Source organism: Rhinopithecus roxellana, chromosome 10, assembly GCF_007565055.1.
Source record: "Rhinopithecus roxellana isolate Shanxi Qingling chromosome 10, ASM756505v1, whole genome shotgun sequence".
NCBI lineage: Eukaryota > Metazoa > Chordata > Mammalia > Primates > Cercopithecidae > Rhinopithecus > Rhinopithecus roxellana.
Window position 1 is genome coordinate 22,866,519 of NC_044558.1, and position 22,020 is coordinate 22,888,538.

Below are 22,020 nucleotides of genomic sequence, written 5' to 3' on the forward strand. Positions count from 1 at the left end.
TCAGTTGTAATGTCTCCTTTTTCATCTCTGATTTTATTTGGGTCTTCTTTCTTTTTCCTTAGTCTGACTTAAGGTCTGTCAATTTTATTTATACTTTCAAAAAACCAACTTTAAGTTTTGTTTATCTTTTGCTATTGTGTCATTTCAATTTCATTTATTTCTGTTCTGCTCTTCATTATTTCTTTTCTTGTACTAATTTCGAGTTAATTTGCACTTGCTTTTTTAGTTCTTTAAGATGCATTGTTAGGTTATTTATTTTAAGTTTTTCTTTTTTGATGTGGACACTTACAGCTATAAATTTACTTCTTAATACTGCTTTCACTGTATCCCATAGGTTTTGGTATTTGTGTTTTCATTATTTTTTTCAAGAAAATTTTTCAGTTTTCTTCTTAATTTCCTCTTTGACCTACTGGTGTCATTCAGGAGAATATTGTTTAATTTCCATGTGTTTATATTGTTTCCGAAATTACTCTTGTTATGAATTTCTAGTTTTATTCCATTATGGTCAGAGAAGATGCTTTATATTATTTCAGGTTTAAAAAAATATTTTAGGAGTTGTTTTGTAACCTAACATATGATCTATGCTTGAGAATGATCCACCTGCTAAGGAGAATAAAGCAGCTGCTGAATGAGATGTTCTGTAAATATCTGTTAGGTCTGTTTGTTCTATAGTGAAGATTAAGTCTGATGTGTCTTTTTTGATTTTCTGTCTGTAAGATCTGAGCAATGCCGAAAGTGAGGTTTTGAAGTCTCCATCTATTACTGTATTGGAGTCTCTCTCTCTCTTTAGCTGTAATAATATTTGCTTTATTTATCTGAGTGCTCTAGCATTGGGTCCATATATATTTACAATTTTTATATCCTCTTGCTGAATTGACCTCTTTATCATTATATAATGACCTTCTTTTTCTCTTCTTATGGGTTTTGTCTTAGAATTCATTTTGTCTGATATGAATATAGCTACTCCTGTTTTTCGGGTTTCTCATTGGCATGGAGTATCTCTTTCCATCCCTTTATTTTCAGTCTATATGTGTTTTTATAGGTGAAGAGTGTTTCCTGGAGACAAGAGACAATTGGGTCTTGCTTTTTCATCCATTCCGCTACTTTGTGTCTTTTGATTGGAGAATTTAATCTATTTATATTCAGTGTTATAATTGATAAATAAGGACTTACTCCTGCCATTTTGTTGTTTTCTGGTTGTTTTTTGGTTGGCTCCTTCTTTCCTTCCTTTCTGTCTTTTAGTGAAGCTGATTTTCTCTGGTGGTTTGCTTTAATTTCTTACTTTCTATTTTTCATGTATCTGTTGTATGTTTTTTGATTTGAGGTTACCATGAGGCTTGCAAATAATATCTTATAACCCATTATTTTAAACTGATTGCATAAGCAAAAGAACTATTAATAGCAAGGGATATTGTCACAGAACTTCCCAAACCTAGAGAAAGATACCAATATTCAAGTACAAGAAGGTTATAAAACACTAGCAGATTTAACCCAAAGAACACTACCTCAAGGCATTTAATAAACTCCCAAAGGTCAAGGATAAAGAACTCACTTTAGCATTTCTTATAGGATGGTCTGGTGTGGATGAAATCCCTCAGCTTTTGTTGTCTGGGAAAGTCTTTATTTCTCCTTCATGCTTAAAGGATCCTAAAAGCAGCAAGAGAAAAGAAACAAATAATATACAATGGAGTCATGTTCCCCCAGGCCCTGGTCGGGTCCAGAGATGCTGTCTGGGAGCCAGAGATTGAAGTCTTAAACCTTAGAAATTTACCTGATATTACTGTTTTACTGCAGCTAAGCCAGCACTCAAACCACAAGTCAAAGTCCTTCCCACTCTTTCTTCCTCTTTTTATGGGCAGAGGAGCCTCTCCCTGTGGCTACTACCACCACTGGCCCATGTGAGTTTCTGCCAGGCCACTGCCAATAGAACCCAAGGGCTCTTTAGTCAGCTTGTGGTGAATGCTGCCAGGCCTGGGACTCACCCTTCAAGGCAGTGGCCTCCCCTCTGGCCCAGGCCAGGTCCAGAAATGCTGACCAAGAGCTGAGGCCTAAAGCTGGGGACTCCTCAGAGCTTACTTGGTGCTCTACCCCACTGTGGCTGAGTTGGTCCCTAAAGCACAAGACAGAGTCAGCTTTACTTTTCCCCTTGCCTTTCTCAAACAGGAGGAGTCTTTCATTGTAGCCACCAAAACTGGGAATGTATTCAGTCCCACCTGAAGCTAGTATGTCTGACAGCCCAACGCCCATGGCGTATTACCTGGGTATCACTGCTGGTTATTCAGGGCCCAAGGGTTCTTTACTCAGCAGGTGATGAATCCTGCTAGGTCACCACTGTGACAAGGCAGCACTGAGTTCAGCGTAAAGTCCTCCAGTTGCTGTGCTGTCTGTCTTCCAAGTGCACAGCTTTCTCTGCACCTTGTGGCTGCTGCCAGGGGTTGGGGGAGGTGGTGCAACCACACGCTTGGCCTGGTTGATGTCTCAGTAGGTCATATGCTCCTCCCCTCTGGTTCACTGGCTCTGTGTCCAGCTCAGCACTGGGCTTGCCTAGGACTTGCAATTCTTGTGGCCTAGACTGTCCCTCAAGTTCACTTAGGTCCCCAGAGCACTCCAGTTTATGGTAGCGAGGCTTGTCTGAACTCAAGCTCTTATTACTGTAATGGGTGAATCCCCTCTAGCTGGGGTTGGTCCAGATGCTTTCTCCATGGGCAGACGTCAGCTACTAAAGCCTGGTTCTGCCTTCTGCTGTGTAAGGACAGCAGTGAGTTCAATGTAAAGCCTCAAAATCACTGTACTCTCCCTCTCCCAGATACACAGATTCTCTGTGCCATGTGGTTGCTGCCGGGAAGATGGAGGGAGGGGTGGGCAATTTAAGACTGTCTTTCCTTCCCTCTTCAATGTCTCTCTCAGCGATATGAAATTAAAACCAGATTTCTGGTCTGATTTTTGATTCTTGTAATGGTGCTTCTTGTGTGTAGTTAGTTGTTAAAATTTGATGTTCCTGTGGGCAAGACAAATGTTGTAGGTTTGTATGGGGCTATCTCGCTCTGCCCCCTAAAGCACATCTTTTGTTACATAGTTCTACTTGTAGGAATTTATTCTGAGAAAATAATCAGAAGTTTGTGAAAGTGATAGTATAAAAATTAGGAACAACCTAAATGTTCAGTAGAGAAATTGTTAAAAATTAATTGTGGTAACCAGGCACATTGGAATATTATACATTCATTAGAAACAATTTTTTAAATATGTTATTTTGAACCCCACATGATGTCTACAACCTGTCATTTAGTGTATATGAACACATACACACACAAATCAAATTGAAGAATGGCTTATGTGACATTTTGTAGATACAAATATGTGTATAGTTGTGCATGGAGATGTCTTGCCGAAATGTGGGTGAGAGGATTTCAGTTGATACTTTGTAGTTTGCTGTTGGTTTGATTTTTTTTTTCAATGATTGTATATTCTGTATTCAATCAGGGAAAAAAAACTCCTAAGGTTATTTTAGTTTTGGAAATAAATAGTAACAGGAAGGATATACAAGGAACTAGTAATAGTGGTTAACTCTAGGGAGAGAGAAGAACTGGCAGTAGGTGAGAGAAAGGCGTAATATCCTACTGTACCTATTGCATTAACAAAAATCATATTCTTGGATTGCTTATTCAAGTAAAAATTTAAACCGAACCAAAACAAAAAAATCTCTTAGCCTCAGCAGAATTATCTAAATAATCTTGGAGCAGATAGTAAAAAAGATTAAGATTCTGTGAAACTTAGATCATCAGTTTTCAAAGAACTTTAATTAAGAAGGAACAACTACTTCCTTATTTGATAGTCTCCTCAAGAAACTCAGAACCATCTTTATGAATCTACATGGAAGGAAGTAAGCAAAAATGGATGTCTGTGATTTTTTTTTTTTTTTTTTTTTTTTTTTTGAGAAAGAGTCTTGCTCTGTTGCCCAGGCTGGAGTACAGTGGCATGATCATAGCTTACTGCATCCTGGAACTGCTGGGCTCAAGTGATGCTCTCACCTCAACCTCCTGAGCAGCTGGGACTTTAGCTACATGCCACCATACCTGCCTAATATTTAAAAAAGTATTTTGTAGAAATGAGGTCATACTATGTTGCCCAGGCTTGTCTTGAGCTCCTAGCCTCAAGCAGTCCTGCTTCAGCCTCCCAAAGTGATAGCATTACAAGTGAGTTATCATACCCATCTCTAACTTTTAACATAGCAATAATTTGAGGTTTATATTGAACTATGTGTAGAGAGACATACTGTTGAGAGTGCTTTGCAATTATTAGGCTGTCAGTTTTTATTTTAAGATTCTTACATTATTTTAAAAAGAAAGAGGTGAGAGATGCTTGATCCTACTGCTAATTTTGACCAAATTGTTTTTCTAGGAATCATTTTTCTGGAATATACTTTAAAGCAGCAGTCCCCAATCTTTTTGGCACCAGGGACTGGTTTAATGGAAGACAGTGTTTCCACAGATTTGGGGCCGGGGGGGTTTTGAGATGAAACTGCTCAACCTCAGATCATCAGGCATTAGATTCTCATAAGGAGCACGCAGCCTAGATTCCTTGCATGCACAGTTCACAATAGGTTTCGAGCTTCTGTGAGAATCTAATGCTGCCGCTGATCTGATAGGAGGCAGAGCTCAGGTGATAATGCTTGCTTACCCACTGCTCACCTCCTGCTGTGCAGCCTGGTTCCTAACAGGCCACGGACCGGTACCAGTCTGTGGCCCAGGGTTTGGGGACCTCTGCTTTAAAGTAAAATAAAATAGCTTTCAAAAGTATCTTTTTTCTCCAAAGTTGTGTACTTTTTGGTTACAGGTGATGGATTGAACATTTATTTAGTAATATCAAAATGACTGTTTAATGAAAATATCCTTGATACATTTTTGAAATTATTCTTTTATCTTTTCCAGAATTTTCCAGTGAGAAAAGTGCCCTGTAAGAAAGATGCTGCATCAGGTTCATTCTTTGCTCGGGACAATACCGCAAACTTCCTTCACTGGTGTAGGGACATTGGGGTTGATGAAACTTACCTCTTTGAATCTGAAGGTTTAGGTAAGTGATGTTGTTGACATTCTTGTTTTTAATGCTTATTAGGAGGTTTTAATATCCTTAACCTCTAATTTTTCTTTCCAAATAAGGACTCAAATGCCTCATCTCATTTTCCTAGAAAAATGTATACTTTGAATATATGTTAAACTATTGGAGAATCAGATCAGGGCTGGGTGCGGTGGCTCATGCCTATAATCCCAGCACTTTGGGAGGCTGAGACGGGTGGATCATGAGGTCAGGAGATCGAAACCATCCTGGCTAACACGGTGAAACCCCGTCTACTAAAAAAAAAAAAAATTAGCTGGGCGTGTTGGCGGGCGCCTGTAGTCCCAGCTACTCGGAAGGCTGAGGCAGGAGAATGGCATGAACCCGGGAGGTGGAGCTTGCAGTGAGCCGAGATCACACCACTGCACTCCAGCCTGGGTGACAGAGCGAGACTCCGTCTCAAAAAAAAAAAAAGAATCAGATACTAAATCAAATATATTAACCTTTTCACTTATAAAGATTTTATGTGTCTAGAATGCCCTAAAATTCTAAATTCCTAAATGAGTTGGCTACATTAAGAATTACTCTACCAAGCCTAAAAAGTAGTAACTTCCCTTTAACCATATAATTACGGAAATGACAGAAGGCCTAATAATGTATAATCATGGTGTTTAGCTTTACCTTATAACAACAGCTGCCAACTCTAATGGATTAATATTTTTGACAATTCATTTTGAGAAGTCATGCTCCGTTGAAGAATGATTGATGTATTTTCTCATTTCCTTTAAGTCAACAGAAGCATCTGTGTAGTGACTAAAGCGGTAGCTATTTAAGTTTTATACTATATTTGAAAGCATTTATGTATATGTACATACATACACACGCATACCCACCCCCCTACCCCCACACACTGAATTCATAATGTGATAAGCACAGCAGTGTACCAAGGGCAGGGCTGTGGGAGTTGTCTGCCCTGGTAGAAGTTTTATCACTGACATTGTTTAGGATTGCTGGTTTGTGGTGATAGTAAAAAGCAAACTGACTTTTAGTTGGTGCATTATTGTTCTAAAATTCTCTACTGACAGTGCACACCCTTATTGCCTGCACACAGGGTAAGTTGCCTCCTGTTTACTCTGCATCTGGGCACCCCTATCCAGTGCAGAGCAAGCATGGGATGCTATTTTATCCCTCTGTTTGCACCTTGCTTTAGATGCAGGTGGGCTGATCTTTATTGACAATGTAGTTGATGTAATGGCATGTCTACTTTCTAGAGATCAAAAGAAAGTGGAAATGCTTTGAATTCTCTAGTTTCTGGTTTATAGTTTCTGAAAGGACATAAGATGGTTGTATATTTCTCATTTTCAGTAGAAGGCATCTTCTCACTCTCCTGAAGGTCAGTATAGGACTAAGTAAAGTGCTGTCAATACCAGTAATTCATTTTGAGGCATTGAACCGATAAGCTAATGTTTTTAACTCTCCAGAGGTCTCAAAGATGAGCCTCTTAAGTTTTTACACTTTGCTAGCAACTCATAGCTATTTTATGAAACAAATATACTATTTTAAGGAACTTAGAAAGTATTTAGAAAAACAAGTTTAATAAAAATTTTAGGATAAATTCCTCTGTTGGTATGAATTTTAAACTCAAGTGTAGGCTTTTTATTGCTTTGAAAGAGTATACTTTGTGCTTGGGGTGTATAATAGATGCTATTCATAAGTCAAAGAACAATTACCATTTTTATTGAGGGAATCAGGGCACATGCAATTCATGCACATATTGTACATGATTAGATTAGGATTCAGAAATTTCTTAGCCTTTCTAACTTTAAGGACTGGAACAGAAAGGTAGATGATCCATAACTACTACTATATCATTGCATTTAGCATATGTTCTATGATCAGGCCTCTTTAAAAAATATTTTAAGGATCCCTATTTACCTTTATATTGCATTTCCTTTTAAATTTATTTTTAATATTGTATTAAAATGCACATAAAATTTACTATCTTAGGCTGGGCACGGTGGCTCACGCCTGTAATCCCAGCACTTTGGAAGGCTGAGGCAGGCAGATCACCTGAGGTCAGGAGTTCACCTGAGGTCAGGAGTTCAAGACAAGCCTGGGCAACATGGTGAAACCCCGTCTCTACAAAAATCAACTGGGCATGGTGGTGCATGCCTGTAGTCCCAGCTACTCAGGAGGCTGAGGCAGGAGAATTGCTTGAACCTGGGAGTGCAGTGAGCCAAGATCACGCCACTGCACTCCAGACTGGGTGAAAGTGAGACTCAAAAAAAAAAAAAAAATTACTATCTTAACCATTTAACCATTTTAAAGTGTATTAGTTTCTTTTGTAGTAGCATAAAAATTGAGATATGCTGTGTACATAATGTAAAATTTATAATTTTAAAATGTACATTTCAGTGGTTTTTAGTATATTCACTGTGTTGTACAATCATTACTACTATCTAATTTTGGAACATTTCTGGAAAATCTATACCTATTAGCAATTAGTCCCAGTTATTCTCTTCCCCCATGCCAAGGCAAACCCTGTTCTCTGTCTCTAGGGATTTGCATATTCTTGATGTTTCATGTAAATGGAATCATACAATATGTGGCCTTTTGTGTCTGTTTCTTTTACTTAGCACAGTGGTTCATTTATGTTGTAGCATGTAACAGTATTTCATTCCTTTTTATGGTAGGCTAATATTCCATTGTATAGCTATGCCATATTTTTTTAATCCATTAATTCAGCTAGTGGGCATTTGGATTGTTTCCACTCTTTGGCTATTATGAATAATGTTGCTCTGAACATTTGTGTACAAATTTTGAAGTAAACATTCTTATTTATTTATTTATTTTTTTGAGACAGAGTCTTCCTCTGTCACCCAGGCTGGAGTGCAGTGGCACAATCTCGACTCACTGCAAGCTCTGCCTCCCGGGTTCATGCCATTCTCCTGCCTCAGCCTCCCGAGTAGCTGGGACTACAGGCGCCCGCCACCATGCCCAGCTAATTTTTTGTATTTTTTAGTAGAGACGGGGTTTTACCGCGTTAGCCAGGGTCGTCTCGATCTCCTGACCTCGTGATCCGCCCATCTCGACCTTCCAAAGTGCTGGGATTACAGGCGTGAGCCACTGTGCCTGGCCGTAAACATATTTTTTAATTCTTTCAGATATATGCCTAGGAGTGGAATTTCTAGGTCATATGGTAACTCTGTTTATCTTTTTGAGGAGCTATTTTCAAAGTGGCTGGACCGTTTTACGTTTCCACCAGCAGTGCCCATGTGTTCCAATTTCTCCACATCTTTGTCAATACTTGTTATTGCCTGTTTCTGTTTTTATTATAACCATGCTAGTGGGTGTGAAGCAGTATTTTGTTGTGGTTTTGATTTGCATTTCCCTAAGGACATTGAACATATTTTTATATGCTTGTTAACCACTTGTATAACTTCCTTGGAGATTGTCTATTCAAATCCTTTGCCCATTTAAACAATTGGGTCATTTACCCTTTTTGTCAACTTGCAAGAATTCTTTATATATTCTAGATACTAGGCCATATTAGATAGGATTTGTAAATATTTTCTCCTAGTCTTTGGATTATTTTTTTACTTTCTTGATAGTGTCCTTTGATGTATGAAAATTCTAAATTTTGGTGACTTTTTTTTTTTTTTTTTGCTTATTCATACTTTTGGTCGTCTGAAAATCCATTGCCTAATTAAAGTCATACATATTTTTAACCTATATTTTCTTCTATAAATGTTACAGTTGGTGCCTCTTAGTTTTAGGTCATTGATCTATTTTGAGTTAGTTTTTGTATATGGTGGGAGGTAGGGGTTCAAATTCATTCTTTTGCGTGTAGATGTCCAGTTGTGCCAACACAGTTTGTTGAAAAACCTATTCTCTCCTTATTGAATTGCCTTAGCATCTTGTTGAAATTAATTGTACATAAATGTATGGGTTTATTTCTGGACACTCATTTCCATTCCATTGATCTGTACATTTATCCCTATGCCAATGATACACTGTCTTGATTCCTGTAGCTTATAGTAAGTTTTGAAATTGGGAGGTGTGAGTCTCCAACTTTGTTCTTTTTCTAGATTGGTTAGGCTTTTCTGTGCCTTTGGAGTCCCATATTAATTTGATCATCAGCTTTTCATTTCTGGGAAAGAAAATAAAAGGGCTGTTGTAATTTTGATAAGGATTACACTGAATCTGCAGGTTGATCCGGGGAATGTTGTCTTCCAATCCATGAACATGAGATGTCTTTATTTATAATCTTTTAAAATTTCATTCAACAGTGTTTTGTAGTTTTCAGTGTACAAGTGTTACAATTCTGTGCTTAGGTTTACTTCTAAGTACTTTGTTCTTTTTGAAGCCATTTTAAGTGGAATTATTTTCTTTCTTCATTTCATTTTCAGACTGTTCATTTCTAGTGTATGCAACTAATTTTTGTGTGTTGATGTTATCTCCCACAACTTTGTTGAACTTGCTTATTAGCTCTAGCAGTTATTTTGTAGATTCTTCAGGGTTTTCTTCTATACACAGGATTATGTTACCTGTTTTTTGTTTTTTTGTTTTGTTTTTGTTGCTTTGTTTTTTGAGACAAGGTCTCACTCGGTCACCCAGGACTAGAGTATAAGTGGCATGATAATAGCTCACTGTAGTCTTGAACTCATGGATTCAATTCATCCTCCTGCTGCAGCCTCTTGAGTATCTGGGATTACAAGTGTGTGCCACCATGCCTGGCTAATTAAAAAAAAAAAGAAAATTGTAGAGACAGAGTTTCACTTTGTTGCCCAGGCTGGTCTCAAACTCCTAGCCTCAAGCAATCTTCCTGCCTCAGTCTCGCAAAGTGCTAGTATTATAGGTGTGAGCCACCATGTCTGGCCTATGTTATCTGTTAATAGAGGTAGTTTTCCTTCTTCCTTTCTAGTCTAGATACGATTTATTTATTTTTCTTGCATAAATGTCATTGCTACAACCTCCAATACAATGCTGAATAGAAATAATAAAAGTGGACGTCCTTGTCTTTTCCTGGTCTTGAGAGGGAGACTTAAAATCTTTTACCTTTAAGAATGATAATGGCTGTGGGTTTTTCCTAGATGCCCTTTATCAGATTGAGAAACTTTCCTTTTTTTCCTGGTTTGTTCAGTCTTTTTTTTTTTTTTTTTTTTTTTTAAATCATGAAATGGTTGGATTTTGTGAAATGGTTCTTTGTCTCTTGAGATAAGATAGTTGTGTGTGTTTTTTCTTTACTCTGCTAATAGTATATTGCATTGGTTGATTTTCTTATATTGAACTATTTCTGGCATAAATGACACTTGCATAGTATATAATCCTTTAATATGCTGCTGGATTTGGTTTGCCAGTATTTCATTAAGGACTTTTGTATCTATATTCATAAGACATACTGGGTTTTAGTTTTCTTATGATGTCTTCATCTGGCTACCTTTGGTATCAGGGTAATGCTGTCATCCTAGAATGAGTTAGGAAGTACTTTCTCCTCTTTGTAAGAGTTTGAGAAAGGTGTTAACACATAATTCAGTGCTAAAGATAGCTTAAAATAAAATCGAGGTACTATATATCTTTTAATGGTATCTGTTGTTGAAAGATCTGAAACATAAGCAATGTTACTAAGCCCTCAATTTTTTAGACTTTAAATGCTGTGCAAATAAAGGTCCATGGTAATTTTTCATTCTGTTCTTGTTAGCTGGGTTTTTTTTAAACTAATTTGTCGAAGATAGTAGAAAAAATAAAAGTACCTTTTCTTCATTTTTTCTGAACTAGTAAACCCACTGTCTTCATTATTTTTTTTTATTTAACTCTCTTCTTCCATGCTACAAATATGTTTCCATACCTAATTTTGCTGTATAAAATAAGTGGTTTTATTTTCCACAGTTTTGCACAAAGATCCAAGACAGGTGTATCTTTGTCTTCTTGAAATTGGTCGAATTGTATCAAGGTATGTATTTCACCATATTTCAGAATTTCAGTGTTATAAACATTTTAAATCTACTGAATTTTAGAACACTATTTTCTATAAATTAAAAAATTGCTTTAAATTAATTTGCTATTTTTTGTTTCTTTATCAACTTTGTTCTGTTTGCATGAGCATATGTAAACATCTGAGTTCTCAATATAGCTTGTCTTCATTTACTGTTAAACTGCATTTACTGTTCAATTTTTTAGATTAAGGATAGGGTAAGAGCATGTAGTCTAAGGCAGTTGAAGTCAAAGCAAGTCCTCTGAACACAGAGAGGATCTGGCAGAAGGCCAAGGCACGGTGTCCCCCATACCTACTTCAGTTCTATCTTTACTCACCAGCTGATTTGAAAGCCATCTTTCAGGATCCCAGGTAGAATATTGGGAGCATCCTGCAACCCAAATATGTGCTATGATGTGAGGATTGTAATACAGATATCTTGCAATCAATGAGACATTAAACAGCATTTTCAAATATCCCAGTGAAACAATTGGTAGAAAAGGAGCATATAGACTTTACTTCAGAAAGAAAATCTATCTTGATATGCAGGCAAGTACCTGGGTCAACTTTGCTTGAATAATCAGATCTCCTGGTTGGTTTTCAGATATGGGGTTGAGCCACCAGTGTTAGTAAAACTTGAGAAAGAAATTGAGTTAGAAGAGACCTTGCTTAATACTTCTGGGCCTGAAGATTCCATCACCATTCCAAAATCGTGCTGTCAGCATGAAGAGCTACATGAAGCTGTAAGTAGTTGCCACACTTTCTTTTGACCATAATACCTGGAAGTCTCATAGTTTTAAGCACTTCTAGTTTGCTACAGGTGATGCTATTTTTAAAAGCAAGTATTTCTTATTCAGAATGTAAACCAGTACTATTCTCCATTCTCTGATGAATTCAGGGCATTATATTTTAAAGGTGATTTGTTATTGCGTGTATATGATGAGGAATAAATGTATAGTTGAGGAGTGGTGGGGCAAATTGATTGGAACTCATCATGAAGAGCACTATAGGCCACAAGAATTCATTGATTCTTTTTTCAGTCTGGTAGTATTGTAATCTGATTTGCAAATTATAAGGAATATTCTCATGGTCATGTAGAGGTTATATTGGTTTTATGGTAATAATCCAGGCATAAGATGAGAGCTTGAACTTGAGCAGCAGTTATGGGGATGAAGCAAAAGGAACAAATAAAAGACATATTTAGGAGGAATTGTTAGAAGAATTGACAGGAATTAGTGACTGATTGTGTAAGAAAGAGAGAATCTAGGGTGATTTCCAAGGTTTCTCTAAGTAGATGGAGAATATAGGAGGAGAGAAAGTTGTGAGGGAATATTGATGGGTTTTTTTTTTTGAGCATTCTCTCCTCCAGAATATATCCAGACTTGTTAGATGATAGGTTACAACTGGATAGTCTTCTTAACTTTATCTGTTCATTAGGTAGAAGTTAATAGAATATTAACTTCCTTGGTTTGTGGGTCTTCTACAGTGACTACAATGTGAACAATGAAGGTGAACTGAGCATGAACATTTTCTGCTTAGACTGTTGTTTGGACTGTAGCATTTTATGAAAGTGTGAAATACACAAAATTAAGAAATAATGAATAAATCATTACTAATAAGCATTTTTAAAGTATTGCCTTGATTGTTTTGTTTAATGTAATAAAAGTCTATAGTAAAACTATCAGATAACCTTGCAAGAAGATTAAGAACATGTCAGAATGGACTACTCTTTTATCCGGCCAAAGTATCTACCTACATTATGCTATTGATGTGTGTGTGTGTGTGTGTGTATATATATATTATATATATAAAATATATATAATAATTGTCAAAATCAATATGGGAAGCAGAAAGAATGCAGTAGGTAGAAAATAAAATTTAAAACTCATATAACCTTAAAGAATGATAATTAAATAAAAAGGAAACATTGGAAAAATATTTATGTCAAGTGGAAAATACAGTGTTTTCATTTCCCTATTATATAAAGACCTTACACAGTTTGATAAGAAAATCATTGCAGTAAATAAGTGGGCAAGGTCTGTGTTCACACAGGAAGATAGCGCAGTGTCGAAACTTGCGGATAATCAAGGAAATCAGATTATAACAGCTATGAAATACAATTTGCCCCATTAGCAAGATTTTTTAAAATTATGAAGCCTGGTGCTTTTAAATTCTAGTAAACTGTATTTAGGGTTTACTATTGGCAATGGAAAATGACGTAAACTTTTGAAAAAGAAATGGACAAATATTAAGAGCTACAAAAATATTACTTTTTCATTTTTATTGTAGCTGAAGAGGGAAAAAGTAGCATAAATTAAAGTGTTTATTGCATTAGGACTTAGAATGGTGAAAAATTGAAAGCAATGTAAATACCCTCAAATAGGGCAATGGTTTGGCAAATTAGGATTCCTAATCTTAACAGGATAATCATTGTGATCATGATGAAGAATATGTAGCAACAAGAAAAATTTATTTTGTGTAAAATATGTATATACAGACAAACTGTACAGAAATGAGAATGAAAATAATAGTAATATAGTACCTTTGTAGATTATTTCCTTAGCTATTTCCTTCAGTATTATAATGTAAATTATGTAATAAAATCAGAAGAAATCATTTCTTACCTACGGCTGTTATTTCTTTTAGGCTCATGCCTTGTTCTGATTGTGGGTTAGTGCTGATTTGTACTGCTTAATATAAGTGAACTTCAGGTATCTTAAACAAGGAAAAGATGTGCCTTCTTACATCTACATTCTTGTTATGAAAAGTAAAAAGAAACATTTCTCTAAATATATATGTGCTATATGAATACATTCAATGTCTATCTCTAAATATGTGATCTACAGATATCTTTGTTGAAAATAAGGAACAATTATTATCTGATTCATGATTTAGGGTCCTGTTACAAAATATACAACTGCAATTCTGTATACTTAGGAAATTTTTACAGACAGAAAGTGGTGACTAAAAGATATTATCTCCTTTCAGATTACTTTGGTTAACTAATGTATCAACATGGTTCTAATAACTGTAAGCCCTTTCCCAGAGTTCAGTTTATTTTTCACCATTTTATGCGCATGATGTGTATGTTTGTATGAACGTAGATGCACATGTGCACGTGTGCATGTAACAAGATAAACTTGATTGGGTGACTTATGAAAATCAGTTGTATTTGTTTATAAGCACATTATTTTGTTAAATACATGATACAGGAAAATAAATTCTGGACCTTTCTTATCAGGCCCTAGTGAATCCACAAGTGTTCATTTGATTTAGGTAGATATTTAAGACAATCATATAAGTTTCTATTGGTGCTCAGCTAAATTAGGCCTATCTAAAGAGACTCTCTTTAATATCATGCCTAAGTTTAGTTATATGAATTCGTTTTGATAAATTGTGTGTGGCAGTAATTGAGAAAAACATTCATGACCTTCCTTTTTCAAAAACATAATTTTAGGAAAAGCCAAAATATTTTCCACAGTGGCTGATGTGTGACTTTTTTCAGTCACAGGTATTTCAACAAATATCTTTACTTAATATATTTCTATTTCCATGTTCTGAATATATAATTCTTAAATTTGTTTTTATGTTTACTGCAGTTCTACTATTTAAAAATATTTGTAATAATAAAAAATTCTGTAAGCTTCTTGACTGGCTGAAGTAGAGTTCCCCCATGCCAACTCCTATTTCCTTAGCAGGCTATTGAAACAGAGCATTTTTAGAGAAACGTACCTTGAATTGAAAATTTTAAGAATTTTACCTAGTCTTGAGAGAATAGATGTGAATATGTTTCTGCCAATTTTAATAATAAATTTGAGCAAATCTAGATATTTCCCCCACAATATTAGTTTAGTACACTGTTAAGGGACAAGTGAAAATTCCTACTTAGCCTTTATCTGACTGGCCTGTCTTTGATTTGACATGTATTATTAACTCAGGGCTTAAAACAAATTCAAGCTTAGTAACGAACTCATATGTTTCCCAAAACTCAACAAATGTGTTAATTGACCTCACTGTTATGTGTTCGAAGATTAAGGGTGGATGGGAGGGAGGGAAGGAGAGAGAGAAAAAAAAAAGAGAGAGAGAGAGAGAGACACTGAGAGAGAGAGACAGAGAGACACCAGCTAGGCTGTTTGGATCTGAAACCTGGCTCCGCTACTTACTAGCTGTATGATCTCTGGCAAGTTTAACCTCTTTGGTAAAACTGGGAAAAATAAGAATTTCTTTTTTGTTTTTTTTGAGACGGAGTCTCGCTCTGTCACCCAGGCTGGAGTGCAGTGGCCGGATCTCAGCTCACTGCAAGCTCCGCCTCCCGGGTTTACGCCATTCTCCTGCCTCAGCCTCCCAAGTAGCTGGGACTACAGGCGCCCGCCACCTCGCCCGGCTAGTTTTTTTTAATTTTTTTAGTAGAGACGGGGTTTCACCGTGTTAGCCAGAATGGTCTCGATCTCCTGACCTCGTGATCCGCCCATCTCGGCCTCCCAAAGTGCTGGGATTGAGCCACCGAGCCCGGCCCAAGAATTTCTTTACCACAAAGTCGTGCTGGAAAGATTGTGGCTTTTATGTTAAATTAGCAATGTCTAATCTCAATATTTGTTAACAAGCACAGGAGAAGCGATTAAATCATTGAACCTAGAATTTTTACCTTTAAGTTTGGTTTTCCTTGGCTATCATATAATATTGCACTTCAAAAAAAATGCTTTTTGTAACAAGCACTAAATTTTATTTATTCATCATCTTAGGTTAAACATATTGCTGAGGATCCTCCTTGTAGTTGTTCTCATCGATTTTCTATTGAGTATTTATCTGAAGGACGGTACCGACTAGGGGATAAAATACTCTTTATAAGAGTAAGTCCATTATTTACATTTTATTTACACATAAATACTGTTTTGAAATTGGATTTATTGCTTTACTAACTTTTTGCTCCCCTTTTACTTTTAAAAACATTGGAAAAGATGCTATTAATGGAAGGATTTCACTGTACAAGGAAAATGGAGTAATTTCTTTCATGAGTATATAATGAATTTAGGTAACCACTCATCACACAGCAAACAACTAACTTCAGGATAGCTAAGATTATTTAGACAGTGAATATAATAGGGGAAAAATCCTTGTATACCTCAAGGAACTTATTTCTCAAATTTTCTTAGAAAAAGGAATAATTTTCCATCATAAGAAGAAAAAACAAAGCATCTAATAAGATTGAGTATCCATAGTAAAAATAAAAAAAAAAAAAGAACTTTACAGTTTATAATAAGACAAGCCTTGGACATTAAACAGAAAATATTTTTCTCATTGACACAGAATCAGTATGTATACCAGTATGCTGATACATATTTTCATTTTCTTCCTTTGTCCCATCTACAGTTGATTAATTGTTCCTTTTGCTGGTAAGGAGATTGAAATTTCACCTGTTCATCATTCTTTCCATTTCTCATACAGAAGCTGTCTTATTTCCAATTTAGGAAAATAATATAAAAGTATTTAAAAATATAATTTCACCATCCATATTTTCTTCTATTTCACGTATTATTATTACCTCCTCAGCCCCACCTAGCTCATACAGAAACATTTGCATGCATTTTCTTTTAGCTTTCTGTTTTAAGGCAGTATGATGTGGCAGTACACAGACCGTAGGACTTAGAGTTAAAATTTGTGGGTAATCTCATACAGCTGTGCAGATTTGCCTGCTGAATGGACAGGGCCCTAAAACCCAACTTGAGATATATTGGCAGAGCCAGGATATCTTATTTTTAGGATGCAAGTTATATGTAAATACCTTTCTTACAAATAGGAAGATTTTGTATCGTTAGTTGCATAATTCGATGTGAGTTAAATTTATTAAATTAATAACACAAGAAAGAAACTGTCAATTTGTAGTGAGGCTGTTGGCAAATGCTCTGAATTTCATAGATCACGGACATCACATATTGTAACTGCTAATGAATTGTAACTGTAAATCTCACAGTATTACAGCTTTACTTTTTATTTTCCTTTGGGGGCAGATGCTTCATGGAAAACATGTCATGGTTCGTGTTGGTGGAGGCTGGGATACTCTTCAAGGATTTTTGCTTAAATATGACCCCTGTCGAATATTACAGTTTGCCACACTAGAACAAAAAATTTTAGCATTTCAAAAAGGAGTTTCTAATGAAAGTGTACCTGATTCGCCTGCCAGAACACCTCAGCCTCCTGAAATGAATCCTTTGTCAGCAGTTAACATGTTTCAGAAACAAAATTCAAAACCCAGCATGCCAGTTAGTATTCCAAAAAGCAAAGAAAAACAGGGACGTCCACCAGGTGCATTGGTGCCACCATCTTCACTGAAAGGAGGTAATCTGGGCCCTATGTCAGTCCGTTCTAAATTGCCAAATTCTCCCGCAGCATCGTCTCATCCCAAGCTCAAGTCTTCAAGAGGCATAACAAAGAAACCGCAGGCTCCTTCAAACAATGCATCATCTTCACTTGCTTCATTAAATCCAGTAGGTAAAAATACTTCTTCACCAGCTTTACCAAGAACTGCACCTTGTATATCTGAGTCACCGAGAAAATGTATTGCATCCCCCAATACCCCTAAGGCCAAGGTTATTCCAGCCCAGAATTCAACAGATCTGCCTGAGTCCACACTTTTGCCAAATAAGTGTTCTGGAAAAACTCAACCTAAGTATTTGAAACATGATCATGTTTCTTCCAGAGATAATGCAATATTTCACTTAGCTGCAAATTCAAATTCATCCTCAAAGTGTCCTAAGCTACCTAAAGCAAATACACCTGTAAGACCTAAACCTTCTTTCCAGTCCTCTGCAAAAATGACAAAACCCAGTTCCAAAAACATAGCCACGGGTCTAGGAACACAGTCTCAACCATCCGATGGTGCCCCACAAGCAAGGCCAGTCCCAGCACAGAAACTTAAATCGGCCTTGAATTTAAATCAGCCAGTTTCTGTGTCCTCAGTTTCTCCTGGAAAAGCTACACAGAAATCAAAAGATAAGAATATAGTTTCAGTTACCAAAAAGCAGCCTCAGAAAAGTACTTTTCAGAAGACAGAACCCAGCTCCTCGAAGTCTCCTGGCAGAACCCCCCTGTCCATCGTGAGCCTTCCCCAGTCTTCTACCAAAACACAAACTGCGCCAAAGTCAGCACAGACTGTCGCTAAGGGCCAGCATTCAACTAAAGGGCCTCCCAAAAGTGGCAAAACCCCAGCTTCAACCAGGAAACCACCCTTATCTGTTAAGGATGCAGATAGTGGAGATAAAAAACCTACTGCAAAGAAAAAGGAAGATGATGACCATTATTTTGTCATGACTGGAAGTAAGAAACCTAGAAAATAAATACATAGTCATTATAAAAAAAGAGAAAAGGAAGAGTGAATGTGTTAGCTTCACATCTTAAAAGTTTCTCCTGTTTGTGTCTGTCTAGATAGGTGCAGACACTAAGGATAGTGAGGATGGAGGTTGGGATGAGGAAAGGGTTCATCAGAATTCACATATCTGAATTCAGAAGGAGCCCTTCTGAAGCAAACAGTTGTAAAATCACTGCAAGGCTTTTATTAATAAGAGACATGTATATGATTTTCAGTCTATAGCATCTTTGTTAACATCTGCCTGTTGGAGGAAATGTAAAAGTTACTTAACACTACAAGAATTTTAACAATAGTTGCTCTATTTTTGAATATGTATTAAATATGGAGTTCATATACCTGCTAATATCAACGATGGTGCTCTATTAGTTCATTGCATTTTGGTTTAAAAAAAAAAAGCAACGGTTTGGCACTTGTTCCACAAAAGGCATCTAATTTAATGTTCTGATGATCAGAATTGCCTGATCCAACAATACTAAGTCATGACTGCTGCTGACTAGCTTGGCATTACTCTGTGTTAGGTAGAATTCTTATTATTTATTTTTTTTTAAGCTTTCCAAATTGGAAGGAACTGATTGTTTCACGTGGCTTATATTTACATTGGTAATATTTTGTCAGCAATATTTTTGGTAAAAAAAACAAAACAAAACAGCAAATTAACTTACTGAAGTATAAACAATCGTTAACAATTTTTTACATTATCTATAAAAACTTAGACACCTTATATTTCACATGTGCGATGTGACAGGGGAAACTGGTTCAGTAGCTTTTAGCATATTAAAAATAATTTTTATAATGTAATTTCCTGTAAGTGTAGATCTGACATTTTACATTACAATAATGTGAAACATCAGAATTATGTTTTAACAACTTTAAAATTAAGGTGATACTGAAATAATTTAGTTATGCTATGTAAAAATTCTATCATGAAATTATTTTTCTCTAGATAGCATAATACCAATTTTAATTAATTTCTTTCAATTAGGTTAATTTTCTTTAATAAAGTTATGCTGCCTTCAGTTTTCCAATGGCAAGTAGACAAGATATGTTCAAGGTTTTCTGCACTGTAGGCACACGCCCTCAAGAGGCCTATCCCGATCATGTAATGACTGCATAAACTCCATCGACCTAAGGTGATACTTGTAAATAATTTATTTTTAAGGGATGGTGACTATTTAAAAATTGTTAATGTACTTTGAGAAGTTTTAAGAGTGTTTTTAATAACTTTACGGTATTGTCAATTATAGGTTATTCAGCATTCAGGTTTGTGTTTCTCTGTTTTAAACTAAAATGTGTTTTCTAAAGAAAAATATAGTTTACACAAATGTACAATCATAGAATAAGCATTTTAAGCTGGCTACTAATATTCTATAGATTACAAAGCAAGAAAACGTTCTATAAAGATAAGTGATCTTTTGCCTTAAGAGTACAGATAAAAAACAAAGATGTGTGCAGGCAAAGATCAGTGCAAGGAAGAACTGATGCTTCTCTTCTTTAAAGAGACAGTCACCAAATACTTGGTTTAGCTCGACTGTTGACTTGGGCATTGAGAGAGATGATAGATACATCTTTGGAAAGTGAAGTCAGTGTTCAAGAGGTGCTAGAAGCTTTACTTTTTAGTGATCAGAAATATTTAATGCATCTTTTCAGTCAGGAAGAATTCTATCAAGTATTCCCTTATAAAACCAAATAACACTTCTTCATCAGTAACTTTTAGAACTTAAAGCAAAAAGTAAATGGAATTGTAGTCAACCTATGAATCCCAGTAGATTTTACAATATGTAATTTATGTTGTTTACAGTATAGAAACACTAAGTTTTGTGTTGAATGTGATCAGGAATAAAAGTATCCCACAGGCATCTGACACAAATTCCAGAATTAACCAAAGAATTGTTTATTTGAGGCCGGGCAATCCCAGCATTTTGGGAAGCCAAGGTGGGTGGATCACGAAGTCAGGAGTTCAAAACCAGCCTGACCAAAATGGTGAAGCCTCTTCTCTACTAAAAATACAAAATTAGCCGGGCATGGTGGCACATGCCTGTAATCCCAGCTACTCAGGAGGCTGAGGCAGGAGAATCGCTTGAACCCGAGAGGCGGAGGTTGCAGTGAGCCAAGATTGCACCACTGCACTCCAGCCTGGGCGACAGACTCCATCTCAAGAAAAAAGAAAAAAAAAAGGTTTATTTGAATAATTGGAAGTCAGTTTATACATTACTATTTTTCAACAGTAGGGAATTTCTCCAGTTACATTCATGTTGAATGAATTTTTATTTATATATAGCTTACCCTTCCAAAATAAAAGTAGGTTTTGTTTTGTTTCCTTTTCTTTTTTGAGATGGAGTTTCGCTCTTGTTGCCCAGACTGGAGTACAGTGGCACAATCTCAGCTCACTGCAACCTCTGCCTCCTGGGTTCAAGCGATTCTCCTGCCTTAGCCTCCTGAGTGGTTGGGGTTACAGGCATCTACCACCAGGCCCAGGTAATTTTTTTTGTATTTTCAGTAGAGATGGAGTTTCACCATGTTGGCCAGGCTGATCTTGAACTGCTGACCGCAGGTGATCCACCTGCCTGGGCCTCCCAAAGTGCTGGGATTACAGGCATGAGCCATCACGCCTGTCGAAAAGTTTTGTTTGAATAAACAATATCTGAAAGACAATTAGTTTCTTCATATATATTTTGAAATTCTCCTAGAGAGCTAGTGTTTCTAATCATTTTCACAATTTAAAAACAGCTTTTACATTGTTGAAGTTGGGAGAACTTTCCATCTCTTCTTAATAACAGTGCAAGATATTATAAATTCTTTTCTGTGTTTAATGTTTAATGAAATGAGTATTAAGCTTAAATTACTGAAGTACATGGGAGAAGTAATGGTGTGTACTTTCAAAAAAATGGAAAATGTTTTTATTTTTATTTGCTATAATTTGTTAACATGACTGATACGTAAAATTAAACTTTGGAGCACGATGAAATGCCGCTTATTTTTACCTTGTTTGGGCTTAAAGTAGGTATTTAACGTTTATGTCTTCAAAATGCCTTGATAAATTAGATAACCTCTGACTTTACTGTCCATATGGAGTTTGCCATTCTTTATGGATAAGAGAATTTAAGGAAAAATTACTTTTCTTTCTTCAGTCTTTTTATATCTATTTGATTTAAAATCTGTTACTTTATTAAAAGGCTTCAACAGGTTGTTAGGATGTAAGAATACATCCTAACAACCTGTTAGGGTCACCTAATGACCCCATTTGAATCCAAATTTGTGTATATTCTTTTCTTATGCCAGCAGTATTTGTATACTGTTTTAACTTACGTTTGTTCTCTTGAATATTAAAATTTAAACATATATACCAAGGTCTCAGTTTATTTTTTGGAGTATTCTGAATACACCCTGATCACTTAATTCATGTTGGAAATTGCATATAGGAAGCATTCATAATTTGAGAAGAATACTATTTAAAATGCTTTCTTTATATTTGTGGAATTTCTTTCACTGCACCCAGGAGATTATAAGGCTTTGTCATTAATCAACAGTATTTGTTCCCCAAGTTGTTTTATATGCTCTGGATGTTTGTTCCAGAAAGACCAGACTCACGTTTAATAATCTTTGAGATAATAGAGATAATTTGTTGGTT

General features: G+C 36.0%; 1 protein-coding gene across 2 annotated transcripts in view; it reads left to right on the forward strand.

The window, feature by feature from the left end:
* The window catches only part of GAS2L3 (growth arrest specific 2 like 3), a 51,757-nt gene extending 30,024 nt beyond the window's left edge, over positions 1–21,733 (forward strand). For both annotated transcript variants that reach the window (XM_030938315.1, XM_030938314.1), the window contains 5 exons: positions 4,929–5,070; positions 10,942–11,005; positions 11,631–11,769; positions 15,769–15,876; positions 17,035–21,733. In XM_030938315.1, the coding sequence (XP_030794175.1) occupies positions 4,929–5,070; positions 10,942–11,005; positions 11,631–11,769; positions 15,769–15,876; positions 17,035–18,360 (1,779 nt within the window). In that variant the 3' untranslated portion in view covers positions 18,361–21,733. The remainder of the gene's footprint in view (positions 1–4,928; positions 5,071–10,941; positions 11,006–11,630; positions 11,770–15,768; positions 15,877–17,034) is intronic.
* Positions 21,734–22,020: the final 287 nt, after the last annotated feature.